Source organism: Anomalospiza imberbis, chromosome 20 (genome assembly GCF_031753505.1).
Source record: "Anomalospiza imberbis isolate Cuckoo-Finch-1a 21T00152 chromosome 20, ASM3175350v1, whole genome shotgun sequence".
In the NCBI taxonomy this organism is placed as follows: domain Eukaryota; kingdom Metazoa; phylum Chordata; class Aves; order Passeriformes; family Viduidae; genus Anomalospiza; species Anomalospiza imberbis.
This window is the reverse complement of record NC_089700.1, coordinates 10,134,912-10,152,279: the sequence shown is the minus strand read 5'-3', so window position 1 is coordinate 10,152,279 and position 17,368 is coordinate 10,134,912. Positions and strand designations below refer to the sequence as shown.

Here is a 17,368-nt window from a genome sequence, read left to right as displayed (position 1 = left end):
GGGGTCACACCTGTGTTTGAGGACCCCAGGTGCACGAAGCACCGGGGTCACACCTGTGTTTGAGGACCCCAGGTGCACGAAGCACCGGGGTCACACCTGTGTTTGAGGAGCCCAGGTGAATGAAGCACCGGGGTCACACCTGTGTTTGAGGACCCCAGGTGAACGAAGCACCAGGGTCACACCTGCGTGCCAGGGTCCGGCTGGCCTGGTGATCCCTCCCTGCCGGCCCCGGCACAGGATGCTGAGAGCTCGTGAGCAGGTGTGTGAACAGAGAGGTTTCATTCTGCCCTCTCGGCTTTGCGTGCCTGTGGAACGCCGCATGTTCTCAGGGTGAACGTACGACGAAGCAGCTCAAACAGCCACGTCACCCCCAGGCTCTGGGTGTGCGGGGACAATTCTCCGCAGCGCAGGACCCGGGTTTGGGATTTTATCAGCTTTCCCACACAGATCAAGGCTGGCAGGGAAAGGGCCTGGCAGGATGCCCTGAGACATCCCAGGGGGAAAGCAGTGACTCCCGCAGGATGTGGGGCTGGCAGTTTAGTGGAAGCTGGTCGTTCCCCAGACTTCGCTGGGCATTCCCCACACTCTGCTCCCTGTAAGAAAACCCCAAGAAACAGTGGAACCCTTTTGATGTGTTCAGGAGGGGGAAACGTGTCTGGGGAGATGCTGAGTCCTGTGGGGGGCACTGGGCACCTGCCTGCTGTGACCTGAAAACCTGGACATTTGGGGTGCGTCCTCCAGCTCCAGGGAACACGGATCTGTCCCAAACGGGGTGCGAAGAGCCTGAGGGACTTTTCACAAGTCCCTCTCTCCCGTTAGCTCCTTTCAGCTGTAAGTATGTGCCACTGTGGGAGGACACCTCAAGGCTCAGGAGATCCCTGAGCATCACAGGTTGGAGATCTCGGGTGAAAGGTGCCACTGAGGTGCCAAGCTGCAACTCATCACCAAGACAGGACTATCTGACTCAGTTTGAGCCGTCTGACCAAGAACACTCCGGTGTGTGACCCAACCCAGTGAGTTCCTCTTAGAAGGCTTCAGCTCCCGCCGGGGATCGGGGTCCCCAAGGCAGAGGGGACCCCCCCGCAGAGGAATCATGACCCCCGAAGGCAACAAAGGTCCCTCTAGGGATCAGCCGCCCCAGGGGATCAGGCTCTTCCCCCGGGGATGGGGGGGCCGAAGGAGCGTAGCCCCCGGGCTACCGCCGGCCCCTCACACCTGCCCGGGCCCCTCACACCTGCCCGGGCCCCTCACACCTGCCCGGGCCCCTCACACCTGCCCGGGCCCCTCACACCTGCCCGGGCCCCTCACGGCCCCTCACACCTGCCCGGGCCCCTCACACCTGCCCGGGCCCCTCACGGCCCCTCACGGCGCCCCCGCCCCCCCGGCCCCGCCCCTCCCCGCCGCGCGCCGCCCCGCGGCATTGTGGGATGAAACAGGATGTAGGCAGAACAGCGCGGGCGGACGGGCCGGGCGCGGCGGGCCGCGCCGCGCCGCAGCCAATGGGTGCGCGGCGCGCCGGGCGGCGCGGCCAATGGGGTGGCGGCGGCCCGCGCGCCGCAGCGGGCGGGGCGGTATTTGAGAGCGGCGCGGCGCCGGGGCGCAGAGCGCGCGGGGCGCCGAGCGGAGCGGAGCGGGCTGAGGCAGCGCGGCCGTGCCTCCTCACACCTCCTTCTCCTCGGTGCTGTGCCTCGCCCTCCCGGGGTGGCCCTGTCACTGTGAAGGTGAGCGATGTCTCCGCTGGGCTGTGGGTCTCCAAGTCTCGCCCGACACCGGTCGCTCCGTGTGCGGGGTGGCGGCGGGGCCGCCTCGAGGGCGGAGGTCGCTGCCGTGGCCGGGCGCGACCGGCTCTCGGGGAGCGATCGGAGCCCGCCCCTCCCTAAGGGTCCGCGCCGCTGCGGAGCCGGTCCCGCTCCAGGCAAGGTCACCGCGGCCTCGGGCGCCCCCGGAGCTCCCCCCGTGAAGGTCACGCAGGGCTCCGGCTCCCGGCAGCCCTGCAGGGGAAGGGGCTGTGCCGCACCCCCTCCCAGGGCCCTTTTCGGCCGAGGTGGTGGATGCGGTTTGTGCAGGGGTTGGGCCCCGTCCCCGGTCGCGAAATCCATGCTGTCCTAGTGGTGGAACGGTGGGTGCTGGGCTTGGGCCCCGTTCCGATCCGTGGGATCTGTGCTGCCCTGGTGGGGAAATGATGGGTGCTCGCGATCCATGCTGTCCTCATTGGGGGGGTGGTGGATGCTGGGCTTCAGCCCCATCTTATTGCTAGGGCTCTGTCCTGCCTGGAGAGGGAAAGAGTGGTTACCAGGGGGCTTGTGTCTTATGCTCTTCCCAAAGCCTCAGCTTGTCCTGCTGGAGTACTGGGCTTAAACATGCGATCAAGACCTTATCCTACCCTGGTAAGAAAAGGGTTGGATGCTGCCTTGGGCCTAATTTCCCTCCCAAGGCCTCACACTGCCCTGGAGTGGCAGCTGGGGCTGTGGTCTTCCTCCTCAGAGACCACATCCTGCCCTTGAGGGGAACGGGTGGCTGCTGGAGCTGTAATGTTACCCCTTCCCAGGCCCATCATGCCCTGAGATGGGTGCTAGGGCTTTGTGGTTTTCCTCAAAGAGGGCCAGATTGGGTGGCAAGACCCCGAGAGCCACCTGTGATCTTGTGGTTTAGGGTTATGATGTGTCTGTGGTGCTGCTGGGCTGCCTCGTTGAGGGGGTGACCCTGTAACCCCCCAGGGAGCGAGCGGAGGCTGGGGCCCTGCTCTGTGGTGTTCAGGTGGGCGCAGGGTGTGACACTCCTGTGGCAGGTGCAGCGGCACAGCCGCTGCCAGCCCCTGCCGTGGTTGGGCCTGGGGGATGCTGTGCCCTGGGGCAGTGCAAGGAAGGACTCCTGGCCAGCGCGTGCAGCCCTGCTGAAGGATAATAATTTTTTCCTCTGGCGCTGTCGCCCGCAGCAGCACAGGCCTGCACTGGGATGCTCCTGGCCTAGACAATGAGGAGGGAAGGTGCCTTTTGCAGGTCACTCTGTGGCTACTTATGCAATGGCAGGTGCCCTCTGAACTCTGTGAGCAGTGCAGGTGTGTGTGAGGGCTTGCTTGCTCTCTTTCCCTAAAGAAGCTTTTCTAGAAGAATGACCCCACAAGTGAATTTCTGTTGCTTCCTTCTTCCTGTGGACTGGACACCCAGAAGACTTTTCCAAGGGATTGTCAGATTCTTGTGTGGTAAATCCAAATCTGCAGGCAATTTGGGCTGTTCTGAGCTGTGTCTTCTCTTCCCTCATCTTCTGGGCTTCAGGCAAAGCCCTGCTGGCTGAAACCACGGCATGGAAAGGAGCAGACTGCTGGGAAGTGGCTTTTCCAGGGCTGTGATAGGGACATGTGCTCTCTGTTGGCAGTGGAGCTCAGTTCCTGTCATTCCTCCCGCTGCTGTTAGTGTGTGTTAATAGCAGTGCTCTATTAAACACTATATCTAAACTGTATAAATTAAGGTGGCAATAGAAGTCTTCAAGTACAGGCAGAGGGAAGAATTGAAGTATTGTAATCAGAGGGCTGCAATTATGTAACTGGATTCTCTTTCTCTCTGGGTAGCAAGCTCCTTTAATTGCTGTAACAAAGCTACTCCTTCAGTTTTCTGGGGCTCTTCCAGGAAGTGATCATTGCAGCAGATTTTTTTCACTCCACAGCAGAGCTAAAAATGTGTAGTTTCACTGTTTCAAAACATACTTGGTAGTATCACTCAAGACTTAGAGTGCTGTAAAAGGATTTAGGAAACTTAATGGTGCTATGCAGGCTTAATTGGAGGCACTCCTTGCCATTAAGAAGCTTATTCCCTCAAAGTTTTAATGTGCTGGGGTAAGAGCTGCTGCAAGGTGAGCAGCTGGATCCCCAGGTAACATGTGCCTCCCCAGGCCTCAAGTGGGGAATGAGAGCTGTGGTGCCCAGAGCAGGCCTTCATGGTGGTCCTTCTCCAGGGCTTGAAGAAAGACTGCAGTGCTGGGATCATGAAATCCCAGTTTTCTAGGATAATAGGAACTGTGCTGGAAAGTTCCCAGTGCTGAACACCTCCCTGGAAAGGCCATGCCAGATCTAATGGCTGCAGTGGCTGGTACAAAGCAGTTTAATTTTGAGAGCAAAGGGGGCTGCACACCTCACTCCAGAACAAGCCCTGGACTGAAGTAGCATGCTGGTTTTGGCATCTGTGTCGTGGTTCCCAGTTGAGGAGGGGGCAGGAAAGGGAGAGCTTTGCCAAGCTCCGTCTCTGTGGTGGGACCTGCTTCTCCTGCCCTGTTTCCAGGCTGCAGTGTGGTGTTAACCTGCTTCTGGCTCATCAGACTGGCTCTGTCCCGTGGGAGCAGCTGAAGGCTGGGTTTCATGGCAGAGCAGCAGGGAAGTGAAGGTGTGATGATGGCTGAATGTGGAACAATGCTCCTTCCAGGCTAAACTAGCAGCAGGAGCTGTGACACCGGGGATGGGGTAGAATAAAAGCACTGCTGCTCTGAATGTGCTTCCTGAGCCTCTGTGCCCGTGGCAGACAGTCTGGGATCTGTTGCTTGCAAGGCTCTGAGCAGGGGATGTTCCAAAGCACTGGTACACCTGGACAGCAAACTTGGCTGTAGCCTATTGATGTGCAGGAGGGCTGTGGCTCTCTGCAGATCCCGTCTCCTCCCACACATAAGCTTTTCCTGCGTGTGGGTAATGCAGGTGGTGATGCTGGACTACCTTTGATCTAACCTCCTGCCGGTGCTCCGGCTGTAAGGGGCACCTTGGCCTGGGGCTGCCGTAGGCAGCCCTGATAAACTCACTCTGGCCATAGCAGGGGGTTGTGGTATCGCCTTGTGACGCAGCCTGCACGGAGAGGACAACCTCTGATGCACAGGAAGCGTCTCCCGCTTGGGAAGGGATTAAAGGAATCTATGTTCTGCCTTAGGTTCACCATGTCTGACAGAAAGGCTGTGATCAAGAATGCGGACATGTCCGAGGACATGCAGCAGGATGCTGTAGACTGTGCTACACAGGCCATGGAGAAGTACAACATAGAAAAGGACATTGCAGCATATATCAAGAAGGTAACTCCGGGATGAGGGTGCTGTGCTGGCTGCGACTTCCCAAAGCTCCTGGGTCTGTCAGGAGCTGAGTGGCTGAGGCTTCATGCTTGCGTGCTGGGAGGGAGAAGATACTTGGCTTCTTGGCTGCTTTACTGCTGTTTTCAAGAGGATGGAGTGACTTCTCCAAGGTCAGGGGAGGGCTGTGGCAGAGCTCTGGCAAGCTTTGAGCAAACTGCAAGTGCTGTCCCTCAGGATTTGCCAGCCTGGAAAGGGCTGGCAGCTGCCACTGCTTAGGACTTGCTCCACAGACCTGCAGCACCAGTGCACTGGTGCCACCCCGATGTTCCACTTGGTGGGCAGCAGTGCATCTGTGCTTCCGGGATGGGCCTTGTGCTGGCTGCTGGGGCTGTGGAAGCTGCTGTGTTGGAAACAGTGCAAGCAGCTGCCCTGGCTGGTGAAGAGGTTCTCTCCCGGTTTGCAGGAGCCTGTTAATTGAGTCTCATGCTTGATGGCACCTGGGGAGCTGTTGGTTCTCCCTGTAGCAGCTTCTCAGAATGGTCAGGAAAAGTGCTCTTGGAGGAGGGGAATCTTACTTCAGAGGCAGTGAAGTCCTGGCACCTGGGCTGGTGTTTGGGCCTTGCTTGTAATCCAAGCTTGAAGGCAAAGGATTCAAAGGTGTCTCCTGACTTCTCAGATCACTTTGAGGCATGACTTAGCTCTAGAGTGCTCGGGGCAATGCAGCCTGTAAAGTGAGGGAGTGCAACAGAAGGCATCCAAAAAGAACTTGGCCTTTATTTCATGAGTGTGTGTTGGGAGGAGGGAAGCAATTTGATGCACCTTCGTGCTCTGGCAAGAAAGCCTTTTCCTTACTTCAAAGGTTACCTGCATGCAGCTCAAACTCTTCTGCTGTATGAGAATTAGAACTGGCTTTAATCTTGGATGTTCAGTCTGTTCTTCTGGCTCTGTCTTGGGGGAGGGAAGGGTGTTCTTGGGAGTTAATTAGAGGGAGGAAAATTGTCTTTAACCCTATCCTGCCTGCTAAGTAAGAGAAGACTGTTGAACCAGCATTCAGCTTGCTTACATCTGACCTCTTGGGTCTTTGATCTCTGGCCTGTGAACCTGTCTGCTCATTTTCAGTGTGGATTTTCTCCCCTTTGTGTACAAAAGTCCCAAATAGCAGAAGCCAGGCTTTTCCTCCTTCCTTTTTTTAGGTGACCTTTAAGCTCAGATGCCTTGCTGGAGCAGACATGCCAAAACCTTTTTTTTATTTTTTGTGAGTGGGTTTGGAATGGGAGAGGAGAATTATTCCCCTGATTAGCCTACACACAGGGCTGTACCAAGGAGAGCTCTTGCATCTGCTCTTCCTGCCCAGGGCTGATGGTGCTCCAAGGCTCAGAAGATGTTTTGCTTGTGTTGAATCCTTCAAACAATCCAGTGCAGAGGTTTGGTTGCTTAATTGAATAGTGTCTTGCAGTGGGATATCTGAAGATGCTGCAGGTGGGAGGAGAGGCGATAGTGTGTGAACAGAACCAGCTCAGAATCTGTGCTTAGAACTATTTTGATGTGGGCTTTCTTGGCCTTAATGCCTCTCTTCTCTTTCTTCAGGAATTTGACAAGAAATACAACCCAACTTGGCACTGCATTGTTGGCAGAAACTTTGGCAGCTATGTAACACACGAGACAAAGCACTTCATCTATTTTTACTTGGGTCAGGTTGCAATTCTTCTCTTCAAGTCTGGATAGGAAGTAGGAGCGATTGAAATTTGGACTGTAATGCACTGATGGCTGAAGCCACGACTCCCTCTAACATGGCTATGCCGCTGCATGGACTGTATACTATATTTAATGTGTATATGTTGCAGTAAAAATCTACTTCTGTTTAGTTGCCTGGGAAGAAGGCGGCATTTTTTTGTTACTGCTTTTTTTGGTTGTATTGCACTAGGAAACCTGTAAATGCTTAAACAATGGCCTTTACGTGGGAAGAAATAAAACAATTCCACAACAGCTCCCTCACTGGTAACTCCTTCTTTGAGGCTGGGAAAACTTTTTTGGGCAGGCCAAAAGCCCCAGACTTCCTTACTGAGTCCTGTTAGACTGTTAATCTTGCAAAGAGGAGCAAAGCCAGTGTGAGCCTCTGTCCCACCCTGCAGACTGTAGAGAGCTGGCTCTCCCAGTACCCTCGGGGCAGGTCTTAGACCTTCCCTGAAAGCTGGTGGGGTGGCTCTGGGTGACGTGGCTTCCACACCCAAGGTGATCTCCACCTTTGACTGTGATACAGGCTTGCAGCTGGCACCCCTCGGTGTTCCTGCTCAGTGCCCTTTGCTGTATTTTTGGCTCTGCTGAAACATTGACCTAGACTTGAGTAAGCAATTCAGCGTGGTCTAGAAGGCTTCAAAACCAGCCCCTGAGTTCCTGCTTGTTGCAGAAAGCAGCAATCCTGTGGCTGAAGTCTTTAGACCTCGATACTGAGTCTAAAGCCACGTGACCTGGCCCCGCAATGGAGTAGGATATCAAATTGGTGACTACTGACAACAGCTCTATTCGGCATGTTTGTAGCCAGTTGTCTCAACACTGCCTTAACTTGATGCTCTCCTTAAAGCAAGCTAGTCGTGTGGAAGACTTGTAAGTGGCCACTGTCTCTTTTTTTCTTTTTTATTTTCTTTTATTTTTCTGTAGCTAATAAGCTATTTCTGGAGGATTGTCCTCCATGTTCTGATATCTGCTTTTGTTCTTAAAGCACAGTACCAAGAAGTTAAATTTACATGTGATGTTTGTGTGAAGGAAACTCATGTGACATCTGCTTCAAAGGCAGACAAATGTCTTGGTCTCCAATAGGTTCAGCAGTGATGTTGTCTTAGTACGTACTGACTCGGGATTACACTGCAGGAAGTTCTGACCTGGGTGTGCAGAAATGCTGTGTAATGGCAAGTAAATCCCTGGTGCTTGTTATAAGCTCTAATTATTGGTTTGCTGACTAATGCATTGGCAATACCGCTGGGCTGGTGAGCCCAGCTTGTGTCTCTGAGATTAATTTGGTGTTGGGAATAAATCATTGCTGGGGGCAAAGGGCAGAGTGAAGGGAGCTCTTTGTGAAATGATTTGGTGACCCAGGTTGATGACTTCCTGAAGTAAAAGTCCTTCTTGTCTCTGTGCAAAATCCAAAGTATGCCTAATTTTGTATTATGGATAGAACAATGTTGTAACTAGAAAGAATGTAGCTGTCATAAGTTCATGTCGATGGAAATGTCTGCACTGGGATAATGTGCCTTGGACTGTCTGGGGCACTCGTGTGGTCTTGTCTCTTCAGAACTCCACTCTGGGTCTGAAAGGAGAATGTTCTGGGTTTGTTTTTTTCCAAGCATGAGTCTAATGTGAATCTGTTCACGGTCTCTTGTGGAGCAAGATCTGTTCCCTTCATAACTGCAATTGCTCAAATACCATTTATTTTTTTTTTCAGACATTAAAGGTGAATTGACACATTTAAACAGCCTCTGGTTTCTTCTTCCTTACCAGCTTTCCTGAGCAAAGCCTGTCCTTGTCCAGAGAGGATGAGCAGCAATTTCTCTGCCCTGGAAGGTGCTGATGACCCAAAGAAGGCAGATCAGGGAGGGAGAAATGATTGGAGGAGCTTAGGTGGACCCTCTGTGCTGGTGCTGACCTCCAGCTCAGCTCAAAGGCTGAGCCAGAGGGGAGGGATTGAGGGAATTGTGTCCTGCTGCACCCTGATGGGATGCTCTGTGCCAAGTAACCTGGATCTGAATGGCTGGGAGCTGACCTCTTAATGGCTTGAGGCAACCAGGGGGGTGGTACAGCAGCTTCCTGCCTGAGAAGGTGTCTCCCTGCTTCCCAGGAAAGCAGGTTTTCCCCTTCAGGCCTCCTCCCTGTGCTGCAGAGAAAGCTGAGGGCTGAATCTGATGTATTTAATGCCTCTCACAGTGCGGGGGCTGCGGGCTTACCCTCAAACAACCTCCTCAGCTTGTTATCTTGCTCCCGATGCAACCTAAATTTGGGGTTGTGGCCTCGGTGATATTTTGGAAAAGCTGTGGGCTCTTCCCAAGCACAGCAGTGTAACAGCTCTGCTGTGGCACAGTAACACCAGCGTGAGCAGCGTGACTCAGCCGAGGCGCTCCATGCGGGCTGAGTGCTTGCAGCACGGCTGTTACACACGGGCCATCTGCTCCAGCCTGCACCTGCCAGTGCCCCAGAGCAGGGGTGGTTTCTACTTTAGGGGAGCTGGCAGTGATGCTCTTTTCTTGGTAGTCCCAGCCTTTTAGCTGGAAGTGGAATTGCTGGGCTTAAGTGCCAGATGGACTGTGCTGGGGCTCTGCATTCCAGGCTGGGTTAATACTGGGGCTCCAAGGAAATGTGCAGCCATGTGGGGCTGGGCTAGTCAAGCCCCCTCTGTGCACAGGGCCCTCAGACAAAGCAAGAGGCAGAGAAACTGGATCCTGAACCCCAGCTGCAGTACAGGATGCTGCTGATCCAAACCTCAGGTGAAATGCTTTTGCAGGCTGAGTTTCACCTGGGAAACCCCCATTCCAGCCATGTATCCAGGGGCTGTGGTGCTGCTGGAAATCCATCTCTGGTGGGATGGGGAGGCCCTGCCAGGGCTGGAGGGACGGTGTGCCCTGGAGCTGACACGCACCAGTACAGAGTGGGCTTGGTGCTTACTTGGATGTGTCTCTGCAGCAGGAGTCCTGCTTCAGGCTGAGGAAGAGGAGCTGTTGCTCACATCTTCAGGAACCAGGCAGTGAAACAGAGCAGTCTTTCCCACCAACCATCTTCCTTGTAGCACTGGGCCCCTGGAAAACACAAACTGCCTAAATTTGAGGAGTGCTTCCCTCTCCACAGCTGAGGGCAGGGGGAAGTTTGGTCATGGAGCTGTGCCCCACTTCCCTCCCCTCCCACTCCCCAGCAGCTGACAAGGCTCTTGGCTTTGACTTTTTCCATTGCTGGGCTCCACTTTGTCTCTAGTTTCCACCAGGCACAGGTGTCCTGGATGATGCCTTGGAGCATTAACTGTTTCCATGCTGGAGAAACCAATGACATTCCCAGGACAGCTGCTCAGTTTCAAGCTATTTGGAAACATCTGGATCTGGGACATGGAGTGGAAGGTATGTATCTGCAGGGGGATCATCTGGAGAAAGAAACTGCTTCCATATGCTTTCGGGCAAAAATGCTATTGAAATGTAAACTTAGTTTATGTTGTGCTGCCTCACAAGCGCTCAGAAAGCGCCTGGGTGCAGGGGAGGGACTCTGAGGCTGCTGCTGTGGGCGAGCTCTGGGTGCAGATGTGCCTGCAGATGTGCATTCACTGTGAGGAACCGTGTGGTTTGTGGCTGGCGAGAGTGTCACATTGTTTTCTCTCTTACCAGCCAAGTCATTCAATTCCTCCTCCGAGTATTTCTTCCAGATGTGGAAGTGCCTTACAAAAGCAGGGCTGTGTGGCACTGGAGAGCAGAGAGGCTGGGGCTGGGGAGCTGTGCTCCATGGGTATCACTACTAGACACTGCCTGGGATTCACTCTTCTGCAGAGTGAGCATTGTGTAAAGCCGTGGGAGAAGGTGTCAGCCCATCTCCCTGCCTGCCTGGTACAGTGTTCTTCCTCTTCTCTGTGACCACCTGGGACTCTGGAAAGGGACAAGTGGCAGCCTAGGCTTGGGAGTTTAACATTGCTCCTGTGGGAACACCCAGGCTGCAGGTCAGGGCTGTCCTTGTCTCCCAGCCAGCCTGCAGCATTGCCATTGCAATGTTGTGCTCCAGGCACGTGGAAGTAGAGTCTGTGGCTGGAAAACCCAGTACCCAACAGACCTGTTCCTTCTCCCAGTGTTTCTGCAGGTGATTAGTGATGATGAGAGGGAACATGGAAATAATTTTGATCTCACTTTCAGCCTCTGCTGGGTAAATCCTGAGGAGGACGGTGGCACACAGTGAAGGAAGCAGGGCTGTGCCATCCCTGCCCACCCGAGGTTTCCCTCTTTTGTTCTATTTATTGAGCAAGGATCCTGACACCCTTTCCCAGTGACTCACAGCAGCTCTGTGCAGAAGCCATGTGTCTTGGAGCACTTTGTAGATGCAGGAGCTGCAGGAGCCTCGCAGGAGCCAACTGTGTTTATTAAAAGATGATCAGATGTTTCCTTCCTTAAGGCAGTGTCTAGCTGAGGCTGAGTAATAACTCATTACCAACGAGACAAGTAACTGCTTATCATCAGGTCAGTGCCTTTGCCAGCCCTTCTGGTAGTGGTGGCAGGTGCTCTGAGCACCGGTGGGCTCAGCACCCAGAACAGGGGGTAAGAAGACCCCCTCCAGTCCCTGTCCCTTCCCCTGGGGCAGCCTGAGCAGGGGCAGCCCCAGGCTCTGCTGCTCAGTGGGGTTTGGCCCTGGATTAAGCTCGAGGTACAGCTTTATCCAGCCCTGGTGCAGCGTGTTCCTGACTGCCTGTGGAATCAGGCTGCTGGAGTGGCCTCTGCAGGCCACGTAGTTCCATCCTGGTGCTGGGGACTCAGAACCAATGTGCCAGAGCTCCTTGTGGCCTGATGGAAAAATCAGCAGTGGGCCAGGGCAGTGTGGAGAGGCATCCCAGGAGTGCTGTGGGGTCAAGGGTGAGGTGGGCGGTCATGATCCCCCATGTCCCCTGTCCCCACATGCCCTGTGCTGACGGGGCTGGGCTGGGGAGAGGCAGAGCAGGGCCAGCTCTCCTCCCTGGGGCCAGGACCCTCTTGGGCTGGCTCAGAGGCTTTCCTCAGACGCCATCCTCTGGTGCAGCCGCCGCGGTCCTTCCTTGCCAGATGCCATGGCATCTCTCCATGTCCTTTGTTCCCTGCCTTGCTCACGCCTCTGCCATGATTTATGGCCGTTGCGGAGCAGCCTGGCTGCAGCTCGGCTGCTTGTCCAGACCCCTGGGCTCCGTGCCCTCGCTCCCAGCCTGGAGCAGGGAGCTCTTGGGGAGTGCTCTGACCCCCCTGCATTCGGCCCCCTTGCATTTAACCATGTGCGTGGCCTTTTCTTTCACCTCCTTCCAGCCTGGGTGTGAATGAAGTGCTTTCAGGGGGAGGAGATTGTTGGGAGCCCAGCTCTGCCTGTGCATTGGTAGCAGCCCATAAAAGCATCCCAGGAATTTGCCTCGGCAGCCCTGTGCGGGGTGAGCCAGTGAAAGACGCCCTTTGTTCCTGCAGCCCAGTCCCACACACCCTCTGGAATCTGCAGAGCTGGATGTGTGCTCCCACTGCCTGCCACGCTGCACTCAGGCCCTCGGCAAGAGGTTTTCCCACGTCTTACCCCGGCCAGGGTGAGCAGGGCACTGGAGAAAGGCTTCCCCAGGCTTTACTGAGGCAGGCCTGTGACCCCAGCCTTAGCCCCGTGCTGCCTAAGCTGAGTCAGAGGGACAGCAATCCCTTCTCGCAGGGCTCCCTCTCCCCGCGGGGTTTGATTACAGGTTTGGGGTGTGATTCCTGCTGCCTGCCCGGCCACCGGGGCCGCTCCGGAGGGAAAGGCCGGGGGCTGACACGGAGCCAGGCCGGGCCTCGCCGCAGCCTGCACACAGCCGGCTGGCACCCGGCCCAGAACATGGCTCTGGAAAAAAATAAATGCCTTTGTTGTTGTTGAGGAAAGCCCAGAACGCTCCGACAAGGACACAACCTCTTCCTAAAGCTGGGTTTCAAAGCCCTGCTTTCTCAGAGGGTTCAAAGTGACCTGGCCAAAAGCATCTGCTTCTCCGTGGGTCAGCCTGTCTGGAGGAAACCCTGACCCACGTTGCAAGGGCTCCCTCTGAAACTGCAGCTTGCAGGGGGACCGAGGGATGGGACCCATGCGGCCCCTTCCAGAAGGGTGCCCACGCAGGGGTGCTGCTGGGGACCCCCCGCAGCTTTCCTGGGCTGTCATTAGCAGAAGAAAAGCTTTGGGTGACTCAGCGAGCAGGTGCCAGACCAGGGCTCGGACACTGCCTCTGTCCTGAGCAAGACTGACACATGCAGTTCAGGCAGAGCCAGGGGCTGGCTAAAGATACTGTGGTACTTAAATATTTTATAGAAAATCATTAAGCAATTAAATCTGGTGGATCTCGCATCATAGAAAAAGCAGCTTGAAGCCTGTGCAGTAAACAGGGCAACGCTTCCTGCTCGTTTGGGATGTCTTCTTGGAGTCTTAACTACAATCCTTGCTTCAAAATAACTATAATTATCTCTTAATTGCCATTATTGTTTAACATTTTTAGCATTTGCAAGTGCAAACTGTTACAGTTTTCCGTGCAGATACAATCAGTAGCCGGGGATCACAATGAAAGCAATTAAAATCCTGTGATTATCACAAGGCTGCGTGTCTCTACACCAGCTTCAATCTGCATCACTTGCCAAGATGTAGGCTAGAAACGCAGACAAATTTAGCATTTATTTAGTAACCCAGCAAAGCTACTACCTCTTGCTGCCTCCAATGATTTGCATCTACGGCACTTTTTGGAAGGACGGGAGCAGGGAGGGGAGGGGAAAGAAAGCAGTTTCTAGAATACATCCCGGGAGAATATACAGCAAGAAAAATTATGCACATGAATTATGCATCTGAATTATGATTTCACTCCTATTTTTGTCCGGATTAGCTCATGTTTGGTGTGCATCCCTGGCAGGGTGCTAGCAGAGTGTGCTCCAGCTCCCAGCAGGTCACTGCAGCTCTGGGTCCTGTGGTCCCTGCTCCACTGGCAGCTGCCTCCCAAGGGCTCACGGAGCTTCCTGGGGCTCCAGCCCCCCAGTAACGATGGCAGCCCCTGCTCCTGCACCCCTTGCAGGCTGGCCAAGTCGTTTTTCTGTGTTAATTGAATGCCTCTCTTCTGTAAACACACCAGGGATGACAACAGATTTGGGTGTAAACTAAAAAAGCAGGTCTGCGCTATTTTGTGCAGAGGGGGAGGTGTTTGGAGGCTGTGCTGCCACCAGCCAGCCTTCAGCGGTGCTCCCCGGGTCCCCAGCATCTCCTGGGGAAGGCAGACATGGAAACATCTTGTCCTCTGCCAGCTCTGGGGAGATAAACCCAGGAGAGAAGTGTGAGGGGAAGGCAGTAGCAGGGCTTCCAAAATCTCACCAGATGCAACTGCAATCCCAGCACAAAGTACAACACTCAAGCCAGCAATCCTTCCAGGAAAAACTGCTTGGGAATCCTCAGCTCCCTTCCCGGGAGGGCTGGTGACCCCAGGCCATGGATGTTTCCATCTGTAAGGAATTTCAATGGCCCTCATTGCCATTAGGGAGGGAATTATCCTCACTGGCCGAGTCAGCAGGGCACCTGCAGCCAGGTGTGGGGTCCAGGCTGGGGTGGGTGTGAGCACAGGGCACCTTCCACCATGGGGCCACGTGGGGAGGCTTGAGGGGCTGTGAATGCTCCCTGGCTGGGTTCTTCCCCCACCAAACTGCATGTCCTATCTCTGCTGCTGCCTTGGATTAACATCCCTGACATCCCAGCAGTTGTTTGCACGAGAAAATGAGATTAGGAAAGTATTTCAAGTATTTGTTTCTGTTGTTCAGTGGCAAACAAGGCTGGAGCCAGTGCTGTTTGTCCTGTCAGCTGGCCCAAAGCTTGGGAAAACAGCCGGGAAGGCAGTGGGAGACACCCAGCTAAGCACCAGGAGCTGAATTTGCACATACCTTTGGAGAGTGGGAAATGTGGAGCTGGTGCAGGCAGAGGCACTGGCTGAATCCCCTTGCCAGGGATGGGGTACCTGCATGTGCACATTTGTGGGTAACCCTGGGGCTCCCTGGGATACCTCAGAGGGTTGAGATTTTTCTACATTCAGGTGTTTCCCATCTGCTTTGAAATGCTGCTGGTAGGAAGTGAAAGGTTAGTAAATTTGGGCAGTCACAGGAAAGAGGAGCAAAGGCAGAATTAATGGAAACAGGCATCTTGGAAAGCCTGGGCTCGAAACCCCTGAAACTGCCTGCTGAGATTTGGGCTAGTTGTGCTCCCAGAGTGATCAGGTTAAGATGAACTCTCCAGTTTGCCTTTGGAGAAAGGACACAGCTGGTGAGGCAGAGGCAAGGAGGAGGCCAGGAGAGCTGCAGCAGCTCCAGGTCAGTGTGTTTTCAGGCTCAGCAGGTCCCTGCCACATCCTGGAGCTCTCCTGTGGCTCCTGTTCGGTTTGGTTTCCCTGTGGCAGCTGTCACTATCCCTGCATTTTCAAACCACCTGCCTGAGTTTCAAGGAAGTCATCCACCTATTCAACAGGAATATCCGTTTCCAGGAGCTCTGGGGGACCCTGAGATCACAGCAGCTAATACAGGGATTCTGCTGAGCTGTGCTCCCCCCACCAGAGCTGGAATTCCTCTTGGATGGGGTGTCTGCTGGGGGTTGTTTAAACTTCCCCTGGTCTTTCTGGGGCTCAGGTATCCTGGGACGGGCCCCCATCCCAGCTACTGGGATCCAGCCCAAGCACGCAGCCCAGAGAGGACACTTTCTCCACATTTTTAAGCCAGAAGTGGCTCCTGAAATCAATACAAAAGGAGATTCCTCTGCAGCCTAGGGAACCACCCTGTCCACGTTCTTCCCTGAGGCCTTCAAAGGAGCCGAGGAATCTAATTCCCACTAATTTGCTTTGAAAACACCAACTTAAAATTGTAATTATGGCCTGATGTCTTACTGCCGAGGGAAGTCCCCAGCAGACTGCAGCTTCCTTGCTTCCCTAAGACATCAGTTTTGATGATTTATTAAGACTTACATTTTTAACAATATGATGTCAGTTAATGTTGGAAGATGTTCCTACAATTAATGAAAATTTCATAGACTGACTGAAGAAGAAAGAGACCATTTTATGTCCCCTACCAGATGGCCTAGACCAGCTGCTCACTTTTTTCTTTGAACTGTGATTCTAATGACTTCTCAGTCCTTTGAAGTCTGCTTAGGGCTGCTGAACCAGATGGATTTGCATGATAGTAGCAGTGCACGTTTAACAGTGGAGGACTTGTGCTATTTTCCCTCCTGGCCACTGCTGAATGCTGCAGTTGGGGGATTTGGAGGGTGAGTAAACCCGGAATATTGCCAGGCAATATCCAGGCAAATGTATCTCGGTGTAACATCACTGGCTTCAGTGGAGTTATTCCCCAAACCCACAGTATCCTTACCCAGCTCTCAGCTGGTTTTGTTGCTTTTCAACCCATGGGATGCTGTCAGTCATGGATTTATTGGGGCCTCACAAAGCAGGGGCTGCTGTCAGAATGCACAGTTCAGCACCATAAAAAAAAAAAAAAAAAAGAGGAAAAGAAGAAAGAAGGAGCTTTAAATATGTATTAATAAGTTATTAAAACAATAAACCACAAAATAAAATTGTGACAAAAGAAACAAAACTGAAAAAAAGATCCCTGAGTGTGAGTTTGGTAGGAATTTATGCAGAGTAGAGAAGTTGGGGAGGCAACACTGACATTCCTGGGTTTGAAACCTCAAATCAATGGTGAAGGTGGCCACATCACTTTTTCGCACTGCCTCCCAGAGCACTCACAGGATCTCAAGCAGCTGCTCCACCTGGAGCAATGTCCGGGCTAGGCTGGCACAGAGCTCCCTAAAATCTCTCAGGACTCTGAAGATCCTTGTGGGTCCCTTCCAACACAGGATATTCTGTCATTCTATGAAAATCGTCCCTGCACAATGGTAACATGCCTGGGGCTGTCTCTGTGCTGTGTTTCGCTGTGCCCGTCTCAGAGGCCTTTAGGGACTTCTGAGGAACAAACAGCACAGGACAAATGGAACGATGAAGGGAAGGAGCAGAGCAATTACCCCGAACCAGGCAGCCCAGGGCACAGAAGGACACCAAGGCCATGGCAGTGGTGGAACAGAACGTACTTTTCTTACTCAAGGTGGTCGGTGTGATAAGGAAATGGAAGGAGGGTAAAACCAGAGGTAAGGCTTTGCCTGTCTGTGACATGGAAAGCACCATGTCCTGGCCCTGGAGCCCTCCTGTTCCTTGCAGGTGATGTGGATCCAGTGTTGGCAGCAGTGCGTGTGCAGCAAGGCAGGAGCACTTGGCTGAGCCCTGTTGGGGTGAACGTCCCCATCAGCCAGGGCTCTCCAGGCCTTGGCTGCTCTCCCCGATCCTGTGCACAGGCAGTGCCGGGAGCCCGGCTGTTAATTTGATGTTACCTGTCAGCGAGATGTCAATGCTGGTGAGATGCAGATGCCAGCCCCTGAAGGGGAGCGGGTTCCTGCTCACAGCCGCTGGTCCCAGTGTCCCCAGCGCTGGGGATGGCAGCACGCCCTGTGTCTGGCCTGGGCTGGCACAGGGGCATGGGACAGCAGCAGCCTCTTACACCACAGCAGCCCTCATTTTGCCTTACAGCCATCACATCCTCCACACCAGGCGAGGTTCAGATTG

The 17,368-nt window shown here is 54.0% G+C and overlaps 1 protein-coding gene across 2 annotated transcripts; it reads left to right on the top strand.

Annotated features, from left to right (window-relative positions):
• Nucleotides 1–1,566: 1,566 nt before the first annotated feature.
• On the top strand, nt 1,567–8,510 carry DYNLL2 (dynein light chain LC8-type 2). Of its 2 annotated transcripts, XM_068210758.1 has the most exons (3): nt 1,567–1,721; nt 4,908–5,046; nt 6,631–8,510. In XM_068210758.1, exons 2-3 carry the CDS (start codon nt 4,915–4,917, stop codon nt 6,766–6,768), a joined length of 270 nt encoding a protein of 89 aa, XP_068066859.1. In that variant the 5' UTR covers nt 1,567–1,721; nt 4,908–4,914; the 3' UTR covers nt 6,769–8,510. The 2 variants fall into 2 exon arrangements, with proteins under 2 accessions (XP_068066859.1, XP_068066858.1); XM_068210757.1 differs by lacking the exon at nt 1,567–1,721 and having other exon boundaries at nt 4,889–5,046.
• Nucleotides 8,511–17,368: the final 8,858 nt, after the last annotated feature.

Coding starts and splice junctions, on each gene's coding strand:
- DYNLL2 (XM_068210757.1), top strand. CDS start 4,894: ATGTTCTGCCTTAGGTTCACCATGTCTGACAGAAAGGCTGTGATCAAG. Junction 5,047..6,630: donor TTGCAGCATATATCAAGAAG/GTAACTCCGGGA, acceptor CTCTTTCTTCAG/GAATTTGACAAGAAATACAA.